Genomic DNA, 26,028 nt, shown 5'->3' with positions numbered 1-26,028 from the left:
TGAACTGACATTACTATGAATAAAAAATTTACTTTCACTTAGTTCTCTATACAAGCTTCCCTCTTCTTAGAAAATTAGAGAGTCTTTTACACCCTTCCTCCTTCCTCCTAATTAATGTGTTTTCATGTAGAAAACAATGAAGACATTTTTACAAAAATTGTTTGCAGTCTATTTTCTTTTGTACCATTCATGTTACAATTGGGCAACGAGTAGGGCTCCATTTCACGAGCTGAGCTTGTTTCCAGTCCATGGCTTTCTTTTACCATATTAGGGCATTATAACACTTGTAGTCTTGGTTTAATACAGTCAAATCCCTTGGACTGTCAAATCTGAAAACAATGACAGTAAAAAGGCAAGCCCAGAGCTGGAAGCAAGGTGTTCTTGTGGTATGAAGTCCTATATTAACCATAAGCAGTGAAGCACTGTTAATTTACATAAGATTTTAAGTTGTGTGTACCGCTCTAAAGTGAAGCATCCTCCCCAGAACAGGTACTTGCCAATGACTATGCCATACACTGAGATTAGTACAACACGTTTTTATTCTCTCAAACCCTTCGGTAGTAAATCATAGAGTAGAAATTGCGGAAATGCTTTTTTTGTCTTGTTATTTGTAGGTTTTTTTCCCCAGAGATCCTAACCTAGCCCTTCCCTGGATCAAAGACACAGTTGTTTGGGAGTCACTGCTTAATTTGAGGCAGTGGTGTCTGGTGCTTGCACCCGCACTTAATTGTCTACACCGGGGCTTGAGACTGTCTGCCACAAGGTGGCTCTGAATTCCTAATTTAGAGATGACCACAACAGTTAATTATTTATTCAGAATACAATCAAAATTACTATTATCTGCTGCCCAAGCATTCTTATAGCTGTGGGGGTTTGGAATAGTCCAATTTGTAGGAGTGTTGTGGTTAGTAGTGGTGTGGTTACTGCCATTGACAGCATGGCAGGGGCCATGCGTGGTGCAAGCTGCAGAGGCCTCCTGACGAGAGCCCTGGCACTTATTGTTTTACAATGTAAGCACTGTTGGGAGAAGGTATTTCACTACCTCGTTGTACAAGGTGTTAAGACAGCTATAAGTATTCAGATTTCACCTCTGTGGTATTTCCAGTCTTGACAAATGATAGTTATCCTACAAACTCTAAAATGCTTCATCTACCCCCACATTTTTCCTACGTCACTCTCCTCAAATGTGGCCACTTTTTTTTGGGTGCCCAGACCTATTTTTAGTCACAATCCGACCCTGCCTAGAGGTCAAGGTTCCTGTCTCAGTGCTTAGTCCAGCGCTGGAAATGTGGAAGTTGGCTCCTCATTTCACCACTTTGAAACATCAAACCGGTGTGATTGCAGGGGATTTCATCATTTATTCTTCTGAATAGTTTTGAACTTTCAGAAACTATTTTCTCTCACAGAACGTGGGCAAGCGTTTCAGTCTCAATTGTGAGGCCCATCCCTCATAATGAGGGTCTCATGACATACTAAAGATGTTTCCTATTTACTGAGGGTGCCCCCTAATATTAAATACCTGTTCCTCTTACAGAGGGGTCTCAACAAACCAAGATTCACTTGCAGGCTCCTCCCCATACCGAGGTATTTCTCGTATAATAAACGTCTCTATCCTCCAAATAAAGATGTTCTCCTCATGATACCAACTCCAGCACCCCCTCCCCCCTTCTTCACCCTCTACTCATGGTCCCTCTGTCTCCCTAAAACGTAGAATGTCCAACGTATGCAGAGCCCCTCCCTCGCGACCCCGTAAGACAGTGCTAGCTCTCGTGTCAACGTGGCTCCCAGCAGCCAATCAGAGTGCCCGCTTCCATTCGAGGCCGCGCCCTTCAGGGAGACTTAGCCTGTCATTGGCTGCTGTTTAGCTGAACCCCGCCTGCCTGGGGGAAGTTTAAAGGTACAAGGGGGGCGTTGGAGGGTCTCAGACGGAAAGGAGAGAAACGGGAAGGTAAGGGGTGAAAGTACTCGGGGGGCTGGGAGAAGTTGTTTGGTGTCTGATGAAAGAAGTGGGGGAGTTTGATAAGTAATTGAGGGGGGATATCAGAAAGAACGAGGTCTAATCTTGAAGTGAGATCTATGTGACAGTGTGATAGAGTTTACTAGTAAAAAGAAAGTCTGTAAAGGAAAGAGACAGTGGGCCACCAGAAAACAGACCGTGAGAGCGGTGTCATTTGCTAGTGGGGAAAGTGAGGCACCGAGGTTGGGAGGCGATCGGAATTTTAGTGTGAGATGAGTTGGGAGAGGTTCATAAACTGAGTGAAAGGTCTGAGTAGGATGGGATTCAGAGAAAGGGTGCCAAGTATGAGGGTTGAGCAGGGAAGCTCGGAGAGAAGCCGTGATTGGGTTCGTAGAAGGGTTTGGTCGCATTGACGTAGGAATGGATGCTCCCTCGTGCACATGGCCCAGATTCCCAGCAGTGTTCTGTGAGCGTATTCTCCACTCAGGACAGTCCTGTTACTGCCTCGGTGACCCCCAGTTTCTGCTGTTTGTATTGTGTTCTCCAGGCTCTCTACCGGTTCTGTGCCATGTGCGCCCTTCCATTCATTCCCGCTGCTGGCAGCAATCAAAGCGGTGACTTTTGGGCGTGGTAGTCAATGCACAACACAATGTAAAAGTCGGTATGTTTTGAAAGGATGTGCATACGCGACATACTTTAAAGTTTGGGCGTCAACCATTTTCATACTGCAAACACCTTTGTGGAAGGCCCAGACGGGGTCCTGTCATCCGGGTGTTTGCAGTCGGCGCACAGAACGGAGGCTGAGCCGGGATCGCATGTGCCCGAGGCCCCGAGCTCAGGTCTGGGCACTGGGGGCGGAGGAGGGACTTGGCAAGGAACTCGGAGCGGCCGCGTGTAGCGCGAATAAGTTGGCTGGCTAGTGCGTAGGGAGCACAGATACTTGAATCCACTGCACAAATGATACTGCTTCCTCCCGAGCGTGTTATTTATTCCCTGTGTGTGCACCATGTGCCCACAGACCGTCACAGTAATGCCAGGTGTGTGCTCTGTGCCAACACATTTTCTAGTAGTGCGCTGTGTGTTTCTCGTGCCCGCAGGCTGTCTCAGCAGTATCCCTGCTATGCCTCTCAAGCGTCCATGGCACACATAGTACGTGCTGTTTCCCTTGTGCCGCCGGCTGCCTCAGTTATGCACTGTCGGTATTTCTTATGCAACGTTGTGTGTGCTTCTTGTGCCCAAAGACTATCTGAGCAATAATACACGGTCTGTGCTACTTGAACCCCGGTGTTAACGCGCTATCCCAGTAATGTCTTCTGTGTGCTCGGCGTGCCCAAAAGCTGTTTCCGCAATGCTTTTTTGTTCTCCTTGTGCCCGGGTGTGCACTGAATGTGGTGCAACTTTTGCTCCTATGTTCACACACTATCCCAGTAATGCACTGTGTGTGGTGCATCTTGTGCCCCGGTGTTCACTTACTATCCCAGTCACACACCGTCTGTGGTACCTGTGCCCAAAGGCTGTCCCCGTAATGCACTGTTTGTGCTTCTTGTGCCCGGGTGTACACTGCACTGTATGTGGTGCAACTTTTGCTCCTATGTTCACACACTATCCCAGTAATTCACTTTGTGTGGTGCATCGTATGTCCCGGTGTTCACTTACTATCCCAGTCACGCACCGTCTGTGGTACCTGCGCCCAAAGTCTGTCCCCGTAATGCACTGTTTGTGCCTCTTGATCCCCGGTTTTCACACACAATCCCAGTAATGCGTCGCGAGTGCATCTTATGCCCCGGTGTTCATGCACTATGCGCGTAATACACTGTCGGAGCAGCTTGTGCTCGCAGTCTCGCACTCAGTCATTCTCTGTGCCTTCTGTGCCCCTGCCACTCACTGATTGTCCCAGTAAGGCCCTTTCTGTGCTTCATGTGCCCTGCTGCCCTTGGAGTGCCCCAGGAATGACCTTCGGATTTGGGTACTTCTGGTGCCCACAGCCCTTCTGAGTGGAGCACTATGTTTGCTACTTGTCACCTGCTGCCCATGGACAGGGACAAACTGCGTGTTCTTCCACTGCACTACTATGCTGATATGTCTTGTCTGCACCGCGTGTACCCACAGACTATCCCAGGGGTAGCCTGTGTTTGCTTCATGTGTAGTGTGGCTCACTGGTTAGAGGCGGCAGGCCCGAGAGCCAGGGTTCAATTCCCGACGCGGCAAGGTCATGGACCTTGGTCAGCGGACTCGATAATTCTCACATCGCATCGGTGCTTACTCTAATCAGGGGTTCCACTCGGCAACTGTGGGCATTAGCTTGCCTAATCTCCACAACGGCCCCACCAATTCCGGGGATGCCTGGCTCCACCTTGGGGACTCCCAGCAAGGGACCATCCCACAGGGAAAGCCAGGACGGGTTCCCCAGAGTTATACAGCGCCAGGAGACCTATGGACGGGTAGCAGTGCGCTTTACAAGCTCAAACATTTACATTTAGATGTGTCCCCTGAACAATGCTAGTTATGCTCTTGTGTACTTCTTTCAGGGGGCACTCCTGCGATCAGAACGGTTTACCAAAATGAGGTTGCTGGCTGTCTTGTGCTTCTTGGCCCTCGCCACGTCAGTAGTGGTGTCCAAGCCCACCCAAGAGAAGAAAGGCAGAGTACACCAGGGCAAGGACCTGAGTGACCACCAGCACGATGACAACAAGGACTTCCAGTACGACCACGAGGCCTTCCTGGGTAAGGAGGAGGCGAAGACCTTCGACCAGCTGACGCCGGAGGAGAGCAAGGAGAGGCTTGGGTGAGACTTTGATTTCTTTGATGGGCAAGACACAGTGACATTGGGGAAATCGTGGAACTGTGCAACTGGAGGGGGGGAGGGGTCAAGCCATTGTATGGAACCTTATTGATTGGTGTGGATTAAATCTTGGGAACACTTTCTGAGGTGCGTAGAATGTCTTACATGGAACGTATATCCATTCGTTCCTCAATATTATCTTAAAAGTAGACAGTTTAATGTACTATCCATTCATCGTCCTGTGGTCTCTTAGGAAACACGGTCTGTGGTCTCTTATGAGAAGGTTAAATGTTCTAGCTATTAACCGCTCCGGGGTCTCCAGTGAAGCGGAGCAGCATTCTGTCCATGTATCATTTGCTCTCTTGCAGTGAGCGTGCAACTGTCTGCCCATGTATTGCTCCATAACCTCTTGTAATCACACTGGTGAAGATCCCTCTGACCTGTAGAGTTCTACAGTGACTCTGTACTGATCTGCCCATCAAGCTCTTTGTGCAGTGAGACCTTGTAACGCTGTTCTTGGATGCACACCTGCTGTTGCTCTGTAGTCTGTCACTGATGGCTTAACACCAAATGTGGTGAAGTCTTGTGTCCGGGTACCACTGCTCACTTTCCGCTCATCCACTTAGATCGTACCACCCATTCCTTTTGTAGTATCTTCTGACTGGCATCTCACTGGGTCTGCCTTGCAAAATAGAAAACTGTGTATCGCTCTTCCTACCAATTTTGTTTGGTGGTATCCTGGCTCAATGAACTGCACTTTTTGTTAACACGCACAAAAATGATACTCCATTCTGAATTTTCTGTGTGCAGAAAGAGCTGTTTAATTGCATTTTGGGCATATATATATATTTATGTTGGGGGTATAAATAAGTGTACTGTGTAGGGTGCATTTTAAGTGGTTCAGGAGTTCCTCTTAGAGTTGGGCGAGCCATGCTTGGCCATCAGCAGGCATGAAACTATGTACTTCTATTCACTCAAAAAATGGGGGTGGGGGGCAATTCCTACCCCAACCGCCCAAACTATCACTATTCACACAATAGAGAGGTAGAAATGGAAAGAGTGGTTATTTGATGCAAGTGGAACGTGCTCAGTGTGAAATAACTGCCCTCACTCACAATTTGTGACATGCTTCATCATTGGGCTTGCTAGCTAACAACCCGCGCAGACAAACGCCTGGAGTGGAGCAAAAAAGAGGGGAAGACAATACAAACACATATAAATAGGGGAATCAGCAAAGAAATGTGTGCAGTGCTTTAAATAGGGAGTACCTGCACGTCTAGAGTTCCACTTAAAGCACTGTATTCATGTTTGTAGTCATAGATGTGAGAACATTCATTATAAGTTGGCGTGGTTGCGAAACTTTACCAAGTAATAATGTCACTATTCTGTATTAGGTCCAGTTAGGTTATTTTAATTTGAACCATAGTTCAGTCCTGGGTAGCTGTGCCACAGAGCAGTCTGGCTTAAATAAGTCAAAAACAGAAATAAAAATAGCACTCAAATTTATAAAACAAAAATATTAGAAATGTTACTGACCAAACAGACATTGAAATGACAGAAATCAGGTTAGGGGATCCAAAGGTATGGTTTTCACGTCTTTTAGAGTTTTCTAGAGCCACAAAGCGTCAACCACTGGTATATGGTTGCTCTAGACCGGGTTGAAGTTAAAAGCGACCATGATAGAGTGCAGGTCAGATTTATTTACTTACTTAATTTATTTATTTATTTATTCAGAGTTTTATATAGCGCGAACAAGATCTTTGCAGATATCAGAGCGCTTCACAGAAACAGGGGGTGAGGGCAAGAGGAGGGTGACTAAACATAATTTTGGGTACAGTATAATAGTCAATAGCATGATCGGATAGCAGTCATGTGCTGATAAAATACCAATAAACAATCAGGTAAACGATAATATAAGACGGTGCAGAGTCTTTGATCCAACTACAATAAAGATCAGGAGAGCTTAGGCTATAACGATGGCTTATACCACTTTCTTAGAGTTACAGTGAAACAAGGGGTAGGGACATCAAGTTTCAGCAAACTAATGTGTACAATATAGTAATAGGTAGTGAGTGAGTAGCATAATAGGATCGCAATCAAGTAAGAATAGGAGGTACCAGGTTCGTCCTAGTGAAAAGTTTACCTTCCAATTTAGTCTCTCTTAAGAAAAAGTTCAGTAGTGATTTCTAAGTGTCCATTTTTTTACACTCGAATACCATTTAAGAGTCTAAGACCTTTTAGTACTACTTTGGTGAGTTAGGACTCAATCTCCCAGAAGTCGACACTAGCGTCCAGGGCTAATGCAGTTGGAAATGGTCTGCTGGACTCACCTTTGTTGCAGGCTTCTTGCAGCTTTTGTCTTCCTGGAGGCAAGCTAACTAGCTCTTGGAGTCCACTTTTCTGTGCCAGGTTCAAGTGAGAGTAGGCCCAAGCCTTGGGATCTCCCTCTACAGGTAAAAACAGCATTATTAGTCCTGCTATGTAGTTCCAGTCCTTTGATTCAGATCCAGCATTGTACTGTGGAAGGTAGCCAGGGCTGCCACTTTTATGCCTGGCGCTACATTGCCAGTGGTGGAGACTCCCTTACCAATAGGAGTGAAATTCACATGGGCTACCTTACCCACTCCTACATCGTTTCCTGGGGTTTAGCACTAAACAACCCCACAGTGCATCTCTCTATCCAAAACCAAGATTTCAGAATCTTCCTTCCCTGGGTCAAAGCTATGAGCTTAGGAGTGTCTAGTGAAATGAGGAACTTCACCCGCAAAACCAGTTCTGGGACAGGGTTTCTCAGTACCTGTGCCACTCTAGCTACTTGGACAATGGCATGGGCAGGCCTATGATAATTACACCTGCCGGTGTCACTTGCTGCCCCATTGAAGTTTGACTAGTGGGTGGTCACATCTCCCTTGCCCACCCCCTTTTGACCCCCCGGGCCATCCTGTCAGGAGGAGGTCACACCTCCTCCTAGCCAAGGCACTCTTGATCCCTTTCCTGAGATCAATTCACACCACCCAGCAGGCTGCCAGCTGACGGGGGGCATCACTGAAGGGGCTAATAGAGACTTTAGGCGGTAAAATGCCAACTTTTTAAAGGGGACATTTTCAAAATGGTACATTTTCAAAATGGTACTTTTAAATCTAACTTGAATTATAAATTACTATTATTTTGAGTGATGTAACCATTGCTTTCCAAAACAGAAGTTGTACATCATAAAGTGTTAAAATTAATTAACTTTATTTTTTCTATGGGAGTGCCAGCCTTGCTGTAGTGAACTTCAACTTTAGAGAGTTTTCATTGTCAGGACATGTAAAACTTTAATACACATTTATAAATACCACGCACCCTGGCCTATGAGCATTTAAGGCCTACCTTAGTGGTGACCTCTAAGTATTAAGAAAGCAGATTTTGGACTGGCAATGGTTAATATGGCCATGTTGACTTTGCAGTTTCAAAACTAACTTTCTAGGCTGCAGGTGAGGCCTAGAGGTGTCACAATCAGTGCTGCAGTCCTTTAGTGACATGTAATTACAGGCCCTGGGTAGACTAGAGTTTAACCCCTTCACTGCGGGGCTGTTCCCCCCCCCCCGCTGTTCTGGGGGGCGTGCACAGCGCCCCGGTGCTCATGACAAGCTCAGCTCGTCATGAGCACCGGAGCGCCGTGGCTCATGACGAGCTGAGCTTGTCATGACCACGCCCGTTCCAATGGAACGCTCAGCACAGCAGGGTAATCAGCCCAGCATGCAAGCGTTCCATTTAACGGGCGCGGTCATGACGAGCGAGCACCGGAGCGCGTGGCTCATGACGAGCTGACCTCGTCATGAGCAAATGGGGGGTTAATATACTAGGGACTTATAGGGAAGTTAAATATGCTAAGCTCTGGAAGAGGGAGTAGGGATGAGAGGCATGCTATACATAGGAGGAAGAAACCATATGCTGGAACCCAGGCGTTCCACAAAATATGAACATATATGGTGAGTTTTGTTTATATTTTTCCCTAAGAGCTGCGTTTTTCTACTTTCCAAAAAACCATGTCTTACCACCCATGATATACTTAAGAACGACTCCACCCCGATCCCCCCGTATTTTACCCTCGCCTTGCGGAACTTGTCATTTTATGAGAGCGTATGGATGTAGCCCAGCCCTCTAATTGACAGCTCTTAAAAAGAGCAGATTGGAGGGGAGAATTATCTTCCCAGCACCGCTTCTATGCAGAAGCAGCATTTCACCGAGGAACCACTGAGGGGTTAAAAACACCGCCACGTGTGTAGCTGTCACTGCCCAGCAGGAGTAGGAGGTCAACATGCGTGTCAGCTGGGGGAGCTGTGCATTTCAAAACCCCAGACCGTGCGCTGGTCGCCTGTGTTCTCCTGTTATCATTACATCTGACACCTGGGGCTGCTCTGCACTTTCCCTTCCGAGTAACAGTTTTCAAGTAGCCGAAGTGTAGTAGGGTACATAAAGCACGACGTAGGCAGGAACAGCTTGTAAAGGAAGCTTCTTGGTTTAATTAAGAAGTACAGAATAACAGGAGCCCACAGCATGAGCTGTTGATAAAGCAAATCCAAAACGTCTACTACAGAATAATTCTAATGACATCAATCGATTCTACAAGGAACATTCTAAGAATTAAAAGGATAACGCAAGAACAATATTACAGCATAGTAAAATAAATCAGTTTAATCTCATCAAAAAGTTGATAGTTTGTGTGTATTATCTGAAGGACCCCTCCTGCTCCGGCGGGTTAGGGGTTCACGAACTTTCCAGGGTGAGCATCCGCGTCGGCCCCACCGGATGGAGGGGGAGAGTGGGGGGGGGGGGGGGGCACTGCCTGTGATGTGTAAGGCTGCTGGTGCGGATGATTATGGTGCCTGCGTGGCAGCATGCATTGCTTGCGCGACGCTCTGCGCGCGTGGCGCCTGTGCCGGGACCAGCGCTCGCGGCACGGACACGCGCACGATGCTGTCCCCGGGGCTCTGCGTCGCCTCTGGCCCACGTCTCTCACCATGTGTGCACGAGGGAAGCCCCGACCCCCTCAGATCACAACTCCCTTTCTTCCCGAGCGGCACTCTGAAATGATTCCTTATTTGGGAATAATCCGCCCTCCCCTGCCAGCGGGTCCAAACGCGGGCCCTGTTTGAAGCCAGTCTTGGAGGTTTTGAAGTCTGTGCCTCATCACCAGGCCTTCCCTCTCGGGCGAACCATCCCTGCCTGCCGCCACATCTCTCTGCCGCAGACCCATTTAAGTCCCCTGTCCCTGATTTGAGCGAGCCATGAGTGCCCCCCCCCCACCCACACACACACGCACATACATCATCTTCTGCTATTGTTACTACAAAACTCTCTCCTCAGGTTGTCACTCCTTTTCAACCTCTGTTTCTCCCCTTGTGTTCACACACTCTTTCAAACTCTGCCATTACCTCGCATCATCTGTGCACATCATCCAAGCTCCTACTTAAATGATCTCCCCGGCTTTTGCTGTCACCCAATCAATCTCTCCAGGCACCCGTAGCCTCCACTGCTGTTACTGTAACATTTCCCACCTAGTTGTCTGAAGCTCCTTTCCTATTTGTCCCTACCTGTATCTACCTTTGACCCTCACGCCCCACTAGTACTACACTTACTCCACTAGTACTACACTTACTTGTAACTCAGTCACTGGTACCTGCAACTTCCCAAGCATGTTATTTACCATCCCGTATTTAATCCATCGACACACACCAACTGTGATCTGTAACCAACAGCATCCGTCTGTAGCTCTTCTTCACACGTCAGTGGACGAGCGCACGCTTTACCTGTACCCCTGTCTGCTGTTTCTTGTAAATGCTCTTGTTAATCGTGCTGCCACCAGGTGATCCAAGCAGTCATCTGCCCACCTAGCTCTATGGGACATGGCTTGCCTTCTTTGTGTTCTGAGGCTGCTCCTTGCTATTTCCTGTAGTTTGAGGTCGGCCTCTGTTTCCTTCTGGGGTTTTTTGCCTCTGTTAAAGCAGCTTTGCTCCTTCCTAGACGCATAGTGGATAAGATTGACGCTGACAATGACAGCCTGGTGACATTGCCGGAGTTGCTGTCCTGGATAAAGCTTGTGCATGGTCGCTGGGTGGAGGAGGATGTAGCCAAGCAGATGGAGCTCTACGACAAGGACAAAGATGGCCTTGTGACCTGGAAGGAGTACAGCGACCAGCTCTACAGCCATCTCATAGGTGAGACCCTCTCCCACTGACCTCTGCCCTTTCACTGCAGGAAGATTGTCACCAAAATAGACAAAAACCAGGATGGCGTGGTCACCCACCAGGAGCTGAAGGACTGGATCCAGCAGACGCAGAACCGCTACATCTATGAGAACGTCAACAAGCACTGGTCTGACTACGACAAGAACGGGGACGACCGCATCGCTTGGGAGGAGTACAAAAACACCACGTACGGCTATTATGCAGGTGAGAGATGAGAGCAGCTCAGGCAGGAGAGCCGGGCAAGTTAGTGAGGGAGTCTGGCGCTGTGGAATGGAGCTCACTGTACTTGTGAGTGAGTGTAGTTCAGGCATGGAGAGCCGGGCAAACCAGCGAAGGAACTGGTGGGGGGGGGGGGAGGGGGCTGAGTGGGGGTTCTGAAATGGAACTCCTTGCACTTAGATGAGTGAGGTTCTGGCAGGGAGTAGAGCAGGAAGTGACCTGTGGGGACAGCAGCCTGGTTAGAGGGTGTTGGGTGCACATTGGGAGTAGAGCGCAGGTAATGGTAGGGTGCTCAGGGTAGGAAGGTGTGGGGTCAGAAAAGATATGGCTAGGAACTCGAGTCACAGAGGTGGGTTGCTGGGTCACAGAGTTAAAGCAGAAAGTAACGTTTAAGACCAGGTGGAGAGCGAGGGGCATGCAACTGAAGGTGAGCCGCATGGTAAGCGTGGCTTAGAAAAGGTGAATGTATCAGGTGAAGTTGGAATTTAGCTGCAGCAAGGGCACACATGTGAGTGCTACAGCAGGAAGCTGCAGACAGTGAGATGTTGAGTATCTTGGTCAGAGAGAGCATAACAGTTGTGTGTTCTTATAGATGTGCAAGCTTTGCATACTCCTGCAATCCAGTGGTTTGATTCAAGAGTGTCTTTAAAAATGAAATTTAAAACATCCAGAGGAGCCTGATTGGTGGAACCTGTTCATTTATGTTGTGAACGCAGAATCTTTGATGCACATTCTTTCTTTAAAAGGGATCTCAAAAGTTCCAAGTTGCAAACCATTTGTGCTTGAGTCGTTTTTTCTGCTTTTTCAGCATGGGTCTTTTAGAAAGTCCTATCCCATGCCTTAAGTAGGTGTAGTATCTTCCAGATGTGGATAGGGTAGCGTTAAAGGTCATCTAACTGAAAAGATGACTAGCTTGAGTCACCAAAACAGGTCGCCAATCCTCCAAATCAAAGCAAACCTGCCACATGAATAGTTGTACTGATTGCCATGCAGCTGCTTGTTGGATTTCAACATGTGGCTTTTTTTAAGAGTGTAGAAGTATTTATCTTCCTCTTGCTGTTTTCTTGCAGTTACCTATTCACCAAATATTTTGATCTAAGCACCATTATATCGACACCTGATTTTTAGTGTTTAAAAATAGCAGCATGTCCAGAGGCAACAAATCATTGGTGAATAGGCCTGAGATCCAATTGGTGGAATGCACAGTTAGCTAATAACTGAGCATTAAGAGAAGACTAGCAGAAGAACTGATGTGTACACCGGTGATGGCTTTCAGTAATAAGGACATATCTGGGGTACAAACTGCATTATCCCCAGAATGGAGAGTTTAAAGTTCATCCGCATGTAATTTTATGCGGTTCGCTTGCTCTTCAAGCTGGCGTATTTATTGTATAGTCAAGTCTCACTTAAGAAAAGGATATTTGGATGCAGGTGTTCAAAAGCCAGAACAACACATTTAGCTAAGGCTGCATTAGGTTTCACGACTGAGATATAATACAAAGGTACTGTGTTTCTCATGCCTTCCACGAAAAGTGATTACACGTGTGAATCGAATAATGTCATGCAGGTTTCCGAGTCTAAGCTGTTAAAGGACCTACATTCACTCTAATCATTGAGGTGCAATCACCTTGTGCTAAAAAAAATGTAATAGTGAGGAAAATATTAAAATGTCACCTAACAAGGGTCAAAGTCCCTTAGGTTGACACCACAAAGAGTGCAGTGGTACCGTTCATCCCTCTGCAAACGTAAATAAACAAGGTCCCACCGTGCCTAGATGAACCTTAATGATCATCATTACTGTCAAACATTCATCAAAAGAATGCTGAAAAGATTCAGCTGTCGTCTTTGTGTTATGTGCAGACTCTCGCTTAGAAAGATTGGGTGAAGAGGAGGGCCTGCACTGTGGTGGCAGATGTTTTAGTGTGAATTCCCTACCCAACCGGGTCTGGATGATGGGCGTTGGCCCATTGGTAGCCCAAGGACCATGGTCTGCAGCGCATCCTTTTCAGGGCTGTCCAGCCAACGATGGCCACTTCCTCGTTTCCTAATTCTAATCTGGAATGGTGGTGACCATGGGGATGGAAAGCGATAGGACTTAATGGAATTCTGGGAGCGTCTACTCCAAGTTCCGGACAGCTGCATTGCACTGATTCTGTGTTCCCTGACGAAGGTCTGTGGATCCTTTTCAACCATTCCAGATGACCACAAGATGTTTTACATTTTCAAAGACTATTCCAGACTCTACCAAGGTGGGAGTATGCAAAGCATGCGAATGTCTGTAAGATGTAAATTGTAAGTGCTCCTGAAAAAATGACTCCGGGTAGATTGTGTAGCCGTAGATATGTCATCACAGGAAGTTGTAGAGTGATAAGCATTTTTATTTTTCATCGCGCCTTCGTTTTCCAGTATGGTGCACCAAACCTGTAAAGAGGCCTCTCGGGTAGGTTAAGATGCTTTATATAGATCATGATCATTGGTAAGGCTCTCTCAGCACTGAGCTTATTAGCCATGACTTTACAAACACTCCCCCTAAATAAGATTGAGAGAAGTATTAGAGTGTGGATCTGGTGAAGAGAGGGGATCGCTCTGCTGGCTGCAGGCTGTCTTGTAGGAGCTTGGGGTCTTCACGTGGCCGTGTTTGTTGCATGCTGCATGTAAGTAAGTGCAAGTTTAGTGCTCGGCCAAAGCTGCTTTCATTCTCTCGCTGCTGCCGTTACATGGTTGAGTAGTGGGGGTCTTAAGCAGAAAACCTCAATTTTCTCCTGAAATTGTTGGTTATACACTAAGATGTTATGTTATATTTGTGTGCTTTTTATTCTCGGTCTTACTTTGTTTCCAGTTCTCTTTTCAGCAATTTCTGGCTTTGGGTCTGATGTCTCACTCATTTCTGTGTTTTTGAGGGGGGGGGGGGTCACTCTGGATCTTAGTTCCCATTTTCCCCTTTCTTTTTTCTGCAGTTTCTCTCTATCGAGATTGTGTTTCTCTATGCTGTATTTAGCTGCATCTAGTTAGGTTTTTTGGGATCCTGTTTCTCTACCTTTCCTTTTTTCTGCAAATTTGGACCTCTTCCTCCTATTTCTCTGTCCTGCAGAAGCTACTTCTGGATTCAGTTTCTTGATTTAAATCTCTCTTGCTGTGTTTTTCTCTTGCACTTGCTTGACTGGGCTCTTTTATTGGGCAGTGAAACGCTCTTATGCCGGTTTCCTTTGTCTTTCCTGGTGCTGTAAATACATGCAAGACAGTTTTGTTTTTCTAGCGCTCAACTGGCTCTGGTCATGTTTCTCGCTTGCTTGTTCTTTCGTTCCACCTTTCTGTGGACTCAGGATGGGTCCCTTGCCTCTTTTTGCTGGCTCCTGATTTTATTTATTTTTTTCTTTACTGTCCTTTGTGCTAGCTATATTGAATTGAAGTGCACATCTCTCTCAATCTTCTGGTCGGCAATCTTCAGGTGTCCCTCTTTGTTTACTGAGTTGTGTGGTAGCGGACTCAGATTCATACTTCCTGATTTCTTGTGCTTTGTAATCGCTGCCACTGTATCCAGTTCCTATCCATATCCATTTTCCGGTCTGCAGTAGATCCGGTTCCTCTTTAGGGGATATGCTGGTTCTAGTTTTTGTCTCACTCCTGTGCTTTGTAATCTGGATCTAATTTCCCTCTCCATCTTCCGTTCTGAAAAAGCTCGTTTATATAGTTCCTCTTTCTCTACTGTATTTTGTGGTATGTGGCTCTGGTTCCTGTTGCTCACCTTTCTGTGCATTTGTTGTAGCTGTCTCTGGATGTAGTTTCCATCTCTGTTTTCATCTTCTGGTCTGCAGTAGCTGGTTGTTGATCTGCATCCTCTTTCTTCAAAGTGTTTCGTGGTAGCTGACCCTGGATTCAGTATCTTTTGAATCTCTTCTGTGTTAGATTGTGTACACGCTCAATTTCCTAGGATTTACAGCAGTAGCTGATTATGGGTCCTGTATCATTCTTCAACCTCAAGGCGCTTTTTTTATGCCCCTGCTGCTCTCTCCTTTCTGTTTTCTTTATTCGCTATCTCTAGATCCATTTGCTTCTGCATTGTGGGTCATTAAACTTTGAGCCGTTCTCTTTTTTTTTCTCTCCTTATGTTCTTAGTAATTGGTAGTGAATCTTCCCCCCCCCCACACCTACATATCCTGTTTTTGTCTGTGTTTTTAACCCTCGCCCTCCTCCTTACTTCATCTGTGGGCATACACTGTTTGGGAGGGGTCTTTTTATTAATATCGAAAAACACTGTTGCTTTATCACTACTGTTGTCCTAGTTCTTGTAGACCTCCTTACGAATTTTTACTAATTCTGAAATAATAATTTTCTATGTCTGTTCTGCAGTTGTTGACAGTAAATGCAATTTTTCTCCCTTCAGTATGTTTTGCAGTTGCACGTTCTGGTCTATCGCACGTCAAAGTAACTTCACCTATTGCATTTAATTCACTATTCAACACAAATTAATCTGCTCTTAAAAGGAAAGTATTGATAGGATTCTTTACGATGATGAGAACAGCGGCGGAAAAAGTATGAGGAAAGAGCAGCTAACGTTCCGCCTCTTCCAGGTGAGGAATTTAATGACCTGCCGGACAAGGAGACATACCGCAACATGATGAAACGGGATGAGCGCCGCTTCAAACAGGCTGACAAGGATGGCGACATGATCGCCACGCGCGACGAGTTCACCGCGTTCCTGCATCCCGAGGAGTTTGACTACATGAAGGACCTGGTTGTGAAGGTGAGCAGATCTGCCCCTTTCTTTTACATTGAGAGTGAACATCCCTCATGCACAGCGAGGAAGAGCACCCTGCACCACCTCTCATCGGGACGAGAATACAGCAGAGGGCAGAGGGGCTTGAGCTAAAGCAACTCATCTACATACATTCAGAATGGTCGCTTGGCTCTGAATAGTCCTATGTGCAGGGGTGTAATGGCTTCATTGGTGCATGGGGCCCTCCAAGGGCCTTCTGTGCTTTGGGCATGGTGGAGCAGGCTCAGATGGTTGTTGTATTATTTGCCCATCTCTTTATCTTTCTGCTCCTTCCTTCTCTGGTTCTTTCCTTACCTGGCTGTAGTTGTCTCTGGTGACATGAGCTAGTATTCTGGCAATGTTACACCAAATTGGTTGTTTTGAGATGTTTACAGTCGCACTTTGACCTATGATGAAACATATGAATAAGAACCTGTTTGTTATTGTCTGTTTTTTATCTAGGAAACCATAGAAGACATTGATAAAAACGGTGATGGATTTGTGGACGTGAATGAATACATAGGTAAGACATAGACAGGTGAGAGAGTGAGCGGCTACACCGTAGGCCTCTGGAGTAAACCTTCCAGGTACTACCTATACCATGCTTACAGGGCCGGACTGGAAACCCAAAGCAGCCCAGGCTAATTTTGTCAGACCGGCCCCCGTATGGTGCATAGTGAGTACAGCTAGCGAGCCTGACCACTACAAAGGGGGAACTTGAATGTTCTCCCCTTAAAGAAATATGGGAAAACGTGGTGCATTCTACAACACATTTGTCATTGTATATTAAATTGTATTGGCTTCTAAAGCACAGTAAAGGACCTTACTGGGCACCAGGATACAACAAACTTTGTTGGGGCTCTTCAATGATTCCCTCACGATCACCTTCCAACGGTGCCCCTCCTCACTCCATAGTCCCTCTCTCACATTCACTTAATTTGTTTTATAGCACCTCTCATTCCAGTGTAGGGTGTCAGAGTACTTTACATCACTCACACACATACAGAAACAATGAATCATATGTGTGTAAATCAGCGTATAGAAAATGTTACTTAAGGCAAATGGGACTATAAGACGTAGGATTCACATGTCAACCATACTGGTATGAAAAAGAACAGGAGTATGACCCATCAACCACGTTGGGATTGGGGGTAAGAATATGTATGTAAACAAACAGTATCCCAACAGGTATCATTCATTTAGACAATTACAAAGATATGTACAAACATTATCATTGACAGACAAAAGAGACTCAATATATCCGTTTTTATGTGCCAATGGCATCAAAATGACACAAATAAATTTAAAGTTAGAGTGGACAGTACTATCAGCACTGAAAGTTAAAATTAGACAACCCAAGTTGTACTTGGTGCAAGCGTGAAACGGCGCAAGTGATACAGGTGTACAGTATTTACAGTGGTACAGTGTGACTAGATCCTAAATTGGAACAAATTATTTAAGATATTCAAAGGTGGTCACAATGTAAGTAGCGCCTTTTAATTGGGCTGGGGAGTCGACGACGTTTCGATCCAGTCAAGTATGGATCATCCTCAGGACAGGGTTGTGGAATGAAGCAGTGCTGTAGGAAGGGACAAGAGGGAATGGAGTTAGGGGGGGGAACTCAAAGGGGCAGGTATGATTACATGACAAATAAAATTGTATTGACCGAAAGAGATAGTTAGAATAACTAATGTAAAGGTTATTGGGGGTCCTACAGGCGTGGGGTTCAGGGACTGCCAGAACTCTAATGGTTATTAGATAACAGGGAGATTCAGCTCAAAAGGGCATCTAGTACCTATGCTATGAGCAGTCAGCGTCCATGTACTTCAGAGCAGCGTAAAGCAGGCAAGAAAACTCATTAGCGGTATGTAGGTTTAACTGGCTAGCTCTATGAGGCTGGGGGACCACAGAGTTATATAACAGGAGTATATTCGAGGGGGCCGTACATCATAGAAGTGACCGTCTATATGGTATAGGCAGTGCATGCCAATTATGTTGGCTCAGGGAACATGGCACACACGTGGCATCGTTTTCAGTTACCTGTCTACTGTGATGGAATGTTCCAGGACGTCAACTTGTTCGGAACCTGGAATAAGGCTGTGACCTACAGAAAAAATAGTGGAGGGATGAAGGGAGTCCGTGTGGAGAGCCGCGGAGTTCGAGTTATGTAAAAGGCGTGGCGTCATACCTGTGAGGCGTCTGTAGTCCCGCAATTAGTTTAGATGGCAGGGACCAGGAATCAGCGTTCAAGTACAATTTCGAAGATCGCGGTGGCCGAGGATTGAATCTGAAAATGCAGGCCAAACATTAATTGTGGCACTACGCGGACGCGCGGGTAGCAGCTGAAAAACTCGGACATGGCCGCATACCTCTGGCTGCATACAACTCGTCTTCTGGGTTAATCAGGAAGGCTGGGGACGCAGTCACGGAAACGATGTTAAACAGGACCAGAAGTAAGGTCTGGGGGCGTGGCAGTCACCGAACGTGGGATGAACGCGCCTTGTCAGTGGTGAAGGAACAAGGGGGCGTGTAGCACAAGGAAGGTGCTCGCTGGGCGTGTGAAGGGGCGTGTGTAAGGGCGAGGTTAGCCATGTACGTAGTCGCCAGACCAATGTAAAGTGCCATGGGGAAGGCGAAAGGATCGGGGCAAGGAATCAAGTACATAGTTAATACAAACGTACCAAAGTGGGTGAATTGTCACCTATAGATAATACATTAAAGGACCTAATTGTAACAGGAAAATTTAAAAACATAAATTCATAACATTTCATGCCTACGTATACATTTCATGCAAAGTAACAAAATCCGTAATATATAAGTACATTCCTTACATACATATACACTGAATATATATGGCAATAATATTACATAGGACTATAGGCTAGAACAGAGATACAGTTGAGCCTAAAGCGAACCTTACGGGGCAAAAGAATCAATAGTGAGTGATGGATAGCACTACATAGGTCAGTGTGGACTGGTGCAGATGAATTTATATAGCAATAGTGCTATTCCATTCATCTAAGGTGTTGAGCCCCTGATTAACTGAGTCACAGTATGTCATCCACTTACACTCACAGCGGTTAAGTATGTTGTGAATGTCGCCTCCTCTGATCGGCAAAGTGACCTGTTCTACAACCTGCCAGATCATATCTGTATCTTTGTGTCCCTTCTCTAAGTAATGTGTGACCAAAGGTGCTGTGATGGTTTTACAGTTAATACGGCTCTTGTGCTGGATGATACGATTCTTTACCATCTGAGTGGTTTGGCCGATATATACCAGGTCACAGGGACATCTAATGGAGTAGATAACATTGGTAGACCGGCAGTTGGTAAAATGTCTCAAGTCATATGTTTTGTTCAGGTAAACAAAAACCTTAGAGTTGACGGTGAGGTCACAAACAGAGCAGTTTTGGCACTTGAAGTGGCCAATAACAGGTGGGAGCCCCCATGCTGCAGTTAACGTATTCCTGTCGGTTGCTTTGTTAGGCCACGTAATGGCATGCACCAGATGTGACGCCAAGTTGTCACCTCTCTGGTATGAAAAGAGTGGTTGATCTTGAAATGGTTTGAGAGCTCGTAATATTGGCCAGTTCTTCTTTAATATCTTGGCCACTTGATTGCTCGAAGGGCTGAATTTTGATACAAATGGAATCCTCTTCATAGGTACCTTGGATTGTGGGGTCAGCAGATGTTCCCGGTGGCAATACCAAGCCCTCTTTTTAGCTCTTGAAACAAGTCGCTTAGGGTATCTACGAGCAATGAGTTTGCTGGCCAATATTTCAGACTCGCGGAAATAGTCGGCTCGCCATTTACAATTACGCCTAATTCGAAGGAATTGGCCGTAAGGTAGGCCATCTCGTAGACCACGAGGGTGGTAGCTTGCATATTGTAAGAGGGTGTTCCTCTCTGTGGGTTTTCGAAAGAGGCGGGTTCCAAGTTTGCCATCCTCCGCATGTATTGTGACATCAAGGAAAGGGAGATCATTTGTCCTACACTCGCTGGTAAATGTCAGATGTTCCTGAGAACTGTTGAGCCAATCGATAAAGGTAGTAAGATCCGATTGGGTACCCTTCCACAGTAGCAGAATATCATCTATGTAACGTTGCCACAAATTTATACTGGACACAAAAGGATTAACAGTATTCAAGATAAGTGAGGTCTCCATATGGTGCACAAACAATATGGCGAAATTCGGGGCAAAACAAGCTCCCATGGAGACGCCTTTTATTTGTAAATAAAAGGTCTCTCTGTACAGGAAGTAATTGTTTTGTAATGCAATCCGTAACAAATCCATGATGAAGGTAGTGGGAAAACGGTTAGGTCTTGGTCTGTTGTTGAGAATGGATTCAATCACTTGTAGGCCCTCTTTGTGGGGGATGTTAGTATATAAGGACTCAATGTCCAATCCCACCATCAATTCTGTGTCCATGTCAAATGTCCTGTCCTCGATGCTGTTAATGAGGTCCATAGTGGCCCGGATGAAGGTGTTGGTCAGGGGGACAAACTCTTTCAGAATGGCATCAATGAATTTGCCAAGTTGCTCTAGGACGGATCCACACCCTGAGACGATTGGAAGTCCTGGGGGATTGTTGTTGTCCTTGTGTATTTTTGGCAGGATATAGATCACCGGGGTCCTGGGATGAGGGTTGTTAAGAAATTGGTATTCCTTGTGGGAGATAATGTTAGTAGCCTTAGCCTGTTCCGTGACAACCCGGATCTTCTGTTGGATATCCATTAGTGGGTCTTTGGAGAGGGGTCGATAGTGGTTAGCATTGTTAAGTTGACGTTTGATTTCGCAGTCATATTGTTCAGTATTCATCACCACTATCCCGCCCCCTTTATCCGCTGGCTTGATTATAATATTGTCTTTATTTTTCAAATGCATCAAGGAGTCTTTTTCTTGGCGTGAGATGTTATATGGTACATATTGATACTCGGTTTGTAGTTTGGCAGTTTCCAGCAGAACTAGTCTCTCAAACGTCAGGATTTCAGGCGGCATGGAGATGGATGGTGGATTGAATGTAGAAGGGGGGTGAAAGCGTTGTATATTCAAGTCTGTTGAGTTTGGTTCATCAGCAAAGAATTGTTTTAGCCGTATCCGACGAAAGAATCGCAATAGGCTGGATTGTAATTCCAAAAAATTAGTTTTCTCAGTCGGGACGAAGCTCAGGCCACGGGATAGTAGCCTGGTTTCATCATCCGTTAAGTTGTGACCGGACAGATTAAAAATGGGGATGATCACATTGTCCGTAGTAGGAATTCCAGTTCCTGCTGATGTAGATGAATCTATTGTTCCCGTATTCACTGTGGGGGCCCCCATTGGTATAATCGGTTGCGAGTGCGGCGTTCGCCTGCTAGTTGTACCATACTGGTAGGCATTTTTTAAGAGCGCTTGGTCTGGAGAAGCACAAGCTCAGGATTTAGAACAATACAGTGTGTACGGTTGACTTTATTAATAACAATGTATTTCTTCCCAAACAAACGTTTTAGCAACATCAGAATAATGAAAGACTGGAGAAAAAATATAACTTTCCCACATGTACCATTCAGTTTGCATGCAGCTCTTTGATTGCACTTCATAGCTCATTGTTAGATTACGATTCTCACTTATGAACTGCACAGTACCAAAAGAATCTGACAAAAGCAGTAACCCACTGAGCTATGCACGGAACATATTGTTCTTTGATATGCATTGTACATGTTCTTTGCAGCAGGCATATCAACCCTTTTTCTGTACATTAGATGAGTCAACTTCCACTAGAAAAAACTCAATCTCTCTCCAGCAAGTACGTTAAACACCAGAGTTAAATTGATACTTTTATTGTTGCAGAAAACTGCTGGATAAACAAGGTAATGTCAGTGCTTTTAAAAATGCTGCACTGATACAAAACCGGCTCCCACCCTTCCAGGCTCCCGGGGAAACGCCTGATGCCCGATACGACCAGTGCGGCCTTGCATGCTTATAGTCCTGTTAAAAGGTATTCAACTATTTTGTGGTGCCCAGGACCTGCACTATAAGGGTATAGTCTGGGTTCCCAGGTATCCCCCTTCACGCGTTAATTGCTAAGGATAAGGTTGGTATATCTTCTTTGAAGTAATGATGTTTAATCGGGTTCCCGGCTTACAGCACTATTCTGAAGTACTCGGGGTCCCAGGTATCTGCCTATTTCTGGTAAACATGCCTTGCACGGATTAGCCCATATTCTGGTTCTGTGGTGTACAGCTTCATTGCTTATAAGGTGCTGCCCAGCCTTTGTCTAATGCCATGCCACAGAAACTCCTGATTGAGGGGGTGCCTTGTCAATGTTGTTAAAAAGGCTGCAGCTGTGATTGCAGAGTCCAGTTTTTTTACCTGTATACACACACTGCCAAAACGGAATATCCGAGCTTGTCAATTTGTCACATCATTGTGCTGCCAGTCTCCTCTGTGAACTTACTGGGCTTCTGCAACTACTGCCATCCTCTTTCCACAGGTGATATGTATTCAACTGAGAGCGATGAGCCTGAACCAGACTGGGTGAAAAGTGAGCGTCAGCAGTTCTCGGATTTCCGTGATCTAAACAAGGATGGAAAGATGGACCACTCCGAAATCAGCCACTGGATTATGCCCCCTGACTATGACCACCCAGATGTAGAAGCAAAGCATCTCATTTATGAGTCCGACAAAGACAAGGTTAGATGTCTGCCCACTGCATCCTACAATAGCATGGATTTAGGGACATGAATCTGGTGTTCTGCACCTGGGGCCCTGGGACAAGGAGAGGGATAGCCAGTTATGATGGCATGGAATTTAGATCATCCTAGTGAAAAGCTTTTATGTACTAGTATCACAAATTATCACAGTTCAGCACCCTTTAACAGTTGTATGAACCAGAATAATTTTTCACAGTTCAATGACCAAGTCCTCATCTATTTCCCATATGCATGAATATGGACGAAAGCTAAACTTAGTCTAGGTTCCACAAACTGGAGTATGCACTAGTGCTAAGTATCCTGGTCTAGTTTTCATACATAAGAGCATGGACAAGAGTTGAATACCATAGTCTAGTTTTAATTCACAAGAGTATAGCTCTGAGTTAAGTATCCTGGTCTAGCTTTAATGCACAATTGCATAAACAAAAACTAAGTATCATGGTCTAGCTTTCATACACAAGAACATAGACCGGAGCGAAGTATCCTGGCCTTGCTTTCATACACAAGAGCATAGATAGGAGCTAAGTATCCTAGCCTAGCTTTCATGCACAAGAGCATAGACAGGAGCTAAGTATCCTGGCCTTGCTTTCATGCACAAGAGCATAGACCGGAGCTAAGTATCCTGGCCTTGCTTTCATGCACAAGAGCATAGACCGGAGCTAAGTATCCTGGCCTAGCTTTCATGCACAAGAGCATAGACCGGAGCTAAGTATCCTGGCCTAGCTTTCATACACAGGAGCGTGGACCAGAGCTAAACATCTTATTATAGCTTCCATACACCGGAATATTACCCAGGGGTAAGTTTCTTGGTCTAGTTTTCAAACACAGGAGCATGGACCAGAGCGCAATAATCTAGCGCAGTACCCCCATACAGTAATATGCATCAGAATGAATAAAACCAGACCTTCCTAATACTTGTCCATCGCCTATATGTAATGGGCTGTGCAAGAGTCACTTGAGAGGAGATCCACCGTATCTTTGCCTGATGCTAAAGGGAGCGCAGTGAAAAAAGACAGGTTTTTTTTTTCTACCTAAATACAGGGCTAAAAGTGAAAAAGGTCCCACTAATCTTTATTTATTTATCGAGCCCACACACAGCAGTCATGTTTCAGACCATCCTAGGTGTCACTATTTGAAGTTCTGGAACAAACAACACTTGAGTTGTCACTTGGAGACTTGGTCCTGGGACCACCAAGCTCAAGGCCACACGCTAGATCAGAGGACTGAGTTCTGGCTCCCAGGTATAGGGTTCTGGATAGCGCAGCACTTGCTTGGTTACAGGGGAGAGAGGTAGATGAATGGATATGTCATACCTGAGCCATAGTAACATGGGGGCTTGACCCTGGTACATGTATATGGTAGGAGGGGGGCGGGGGATCACCAGAATAAGATGGCGCACCTCGATGGGCTGATCATAATGGACAGTAAGCACCCAGAATAAAGTGGGGGAGGGGTATCACGAGACTGATGCTTTCCTTGATAATTGCCACCAGCTCTCACTGTAATTCTTGCACACCCTTACATCTCAGTAATTAATTTCTCCATTCGCTTCCGCAGGATGACAAGCTCACCAAAGAGGAAATCCTGGATAATTGGAACATGTTTGTTGGGAGCCAGGCTACCAACTATGGGGAGGACCTGACGCGCAGACACGATGAATTTTGATCAATACTAACCATCCACACCAATCAGACGTGCTAACCCCACTGCGTGCGGTCGTACAGTCAACAATGCTAATTACTGTCCCTCAACCGTTACTAATCCAATGGAAATAAAGAGGCGGAGGGGCAGGCAAGGGTAGGGGGTGGGATCTGTTTTTTTTTATTTTATTTTAGAGGGAAAATATTTTGTACAAGTTAAAATGGTGGACTGGGGGGATGGGTGGCTTGTTCATTGTGGACAGGAGGAGGTAGGAGAGATGGCAGTGACACAAAGCGTAAGAGTTATGTTGATAAGTTGGTCCTTCCACTAGATGCAGTATCGAACCACAAGCTAATTTTGAAAGTAAGTGTGCCTGATTTCATGTATATATCATTATAGGAGAAATAAGAGAGGCACGATGGGATAGTGCTGCTGCACAGTATGGCTGAAGTGGTTGCAGGCCTCGACAGTGGTGTCTGAATGGCATGGGGAGCTTTAAGACAACTCAGGCGAGCCTCCTATAATGTTTGCATCATTGGGATCTAGAAGTCGACTCTTTCTTGCTTGACATCCTAGATGTGGCTGGGGGAATTGATGGCCCCTGTCAGGACAGGAAAGGTCTTTACCACAGCCAGTAATGTGTTCAGGTCAGTGTTTCATAGGCTTGGAGTTGGCACAGCGCACACGCATATGGCTTTCTGTAAATTCAGAGACCGGAAAAATGTTGACCACTGAGCTAAGTGTCTCTGCTACCTTACAGAGCACCTTAAGTTTGGGGAATCTTGCCCAACCTGGTCTAACATCGCTCACAGTCTGTGGATAGACTACCTGATTTGTATAATCGTGTTCTCAATGCATGCCCAGAATCTGAGAAAAAGCTGAGGTTATCCGAAGCATATTGAATTGTCGTAGATGTAAGAATGATAAATGCTTCAGATTGGCAGATGAAGTGGATCCCACTATTTAGCAAGTCTCTCGAGCTCATATATGGTGGGACATGGATAGCCATGTTATACAGAGACTCTGGTCGTTCTGGTGTGGCACGTTCTACTGTGTCTCTTGAACTCTTCAATGATGCTTTGAGCGTGTGCATGTAGTGCAGCGTCTTTGTAGGGGTGTGGGTTTAACTGCATAGGAGTTGTGTACTCTTGCAGAATATGCTTTCTGTACAGTGTGTGGTTATTGTATAGTAATAGGCCTGTTTATGCACCGCTTTTGGAGCTGTACTATAGCGGTACATGGGTCAAATGTATTCAAGAGCCTCACGAATCGTTGTGGTATGGGAGTAGCTCAGTTACTCTGGGGCTGTTCCGCAGTGCTGTCCTGGTAGAAACGTGCCTCTCTATTGGCGTATTGGTTAGGTATGTAGTGGTCAGTCTGTGTAGAGGTACAGCAGAGTACATGTCAGTGTGGCTGTTGTGCAGTGGTACTAGGGCATAGGCATGTAGGATTGAATAACGTGGTCTTAGGTCTGTACAGTACCTCACATTCCCTGTTCTCCCCATCAGGACGGCAAGCTCTCTAAGGAGGAGATCCTAGAAAAGTATGAAATGTTTGTATCGAGCACCCTGACTGATTATGGCCACATGATGACCCAGCATGAGGAGCTGTGATGCTGGCAGAGTTAATCCAAGGCCCTTCACTAGTGCATATCAGGAGATGAATCTTCCTCTTCTCAGCAGATGACTCTCCATGGTCCAGGCTGGTGGCACACCACTAAGGATAAATAAAATGTCCACTTAACTGA

At 45.8% G+C, this 26,028-nt stretch overlaps 1 protein-coding gene across 3 annotated transcripts; it reads left to right on the top strand.

The window, feature by feature from the left end:
* Positions 1-1,871: 1,871 nt before the first annotated feature.
* Positions 1,872-26,028, top strand: RCN3 (reticulocalbin 3). 3 transcript variants are annotated; one of them, XM_078655290.1, is made up of 7 exons: positions 1,872-1,948; positions 4,486-4,742; positions 10,983-11,176; positions 15,763-15,935; positions 16,410-16,470; positions 22,421-22,620; positions 24,198-26,028. In XM_078655290.1, exons 2-7 carry the CDS (start codon positions 4,519-4,521, stop codon positions 24,303-24,305), a joined length of 960 nt encoding a protein of 319 aa, XP_078511416.1. In that variant the 5' UTR covers positions 1,872-1,948; positions 4,486-4,518; the 3' UTR covers positions 24,306-26,028. The 3 variants fall into 3 exon arrangements, with proteins under 3 accessions (XP_078511416.1, XP_078511417.1, XP_078511418.1); XM_078655291.1 differs by lacking the exon at positions 10,983-11,176 and adding an exon at positions 10,749-10,942 and having other exon boundaries at positions 25,790-26,028; XM_078655292.1 differs by lacking the exon at positions 10,983-11,176 and adding an exon at positions 10,749-10,942 and having other exon boundaries at positions 1,899-1,948.

This window comes from Lissotriton helveticus, chromosome 7 (assembly GCF_964261635.1).
Source record: "Lissotriton helveticus chromosome 7, aLisHel1.1, whole genome shotgun sequence".
NCBI classification, from domain to species: Eukaryota; Metazoa; Chordata; class Amphibia; order Caudata; family Salamandridae; genus Lissotriton; species Lissotriton helveticus.
Note: the sequence above shows the minus strand (reverse complement) of the source record. Positions and strands in the feature narration are given on the sequence as shown.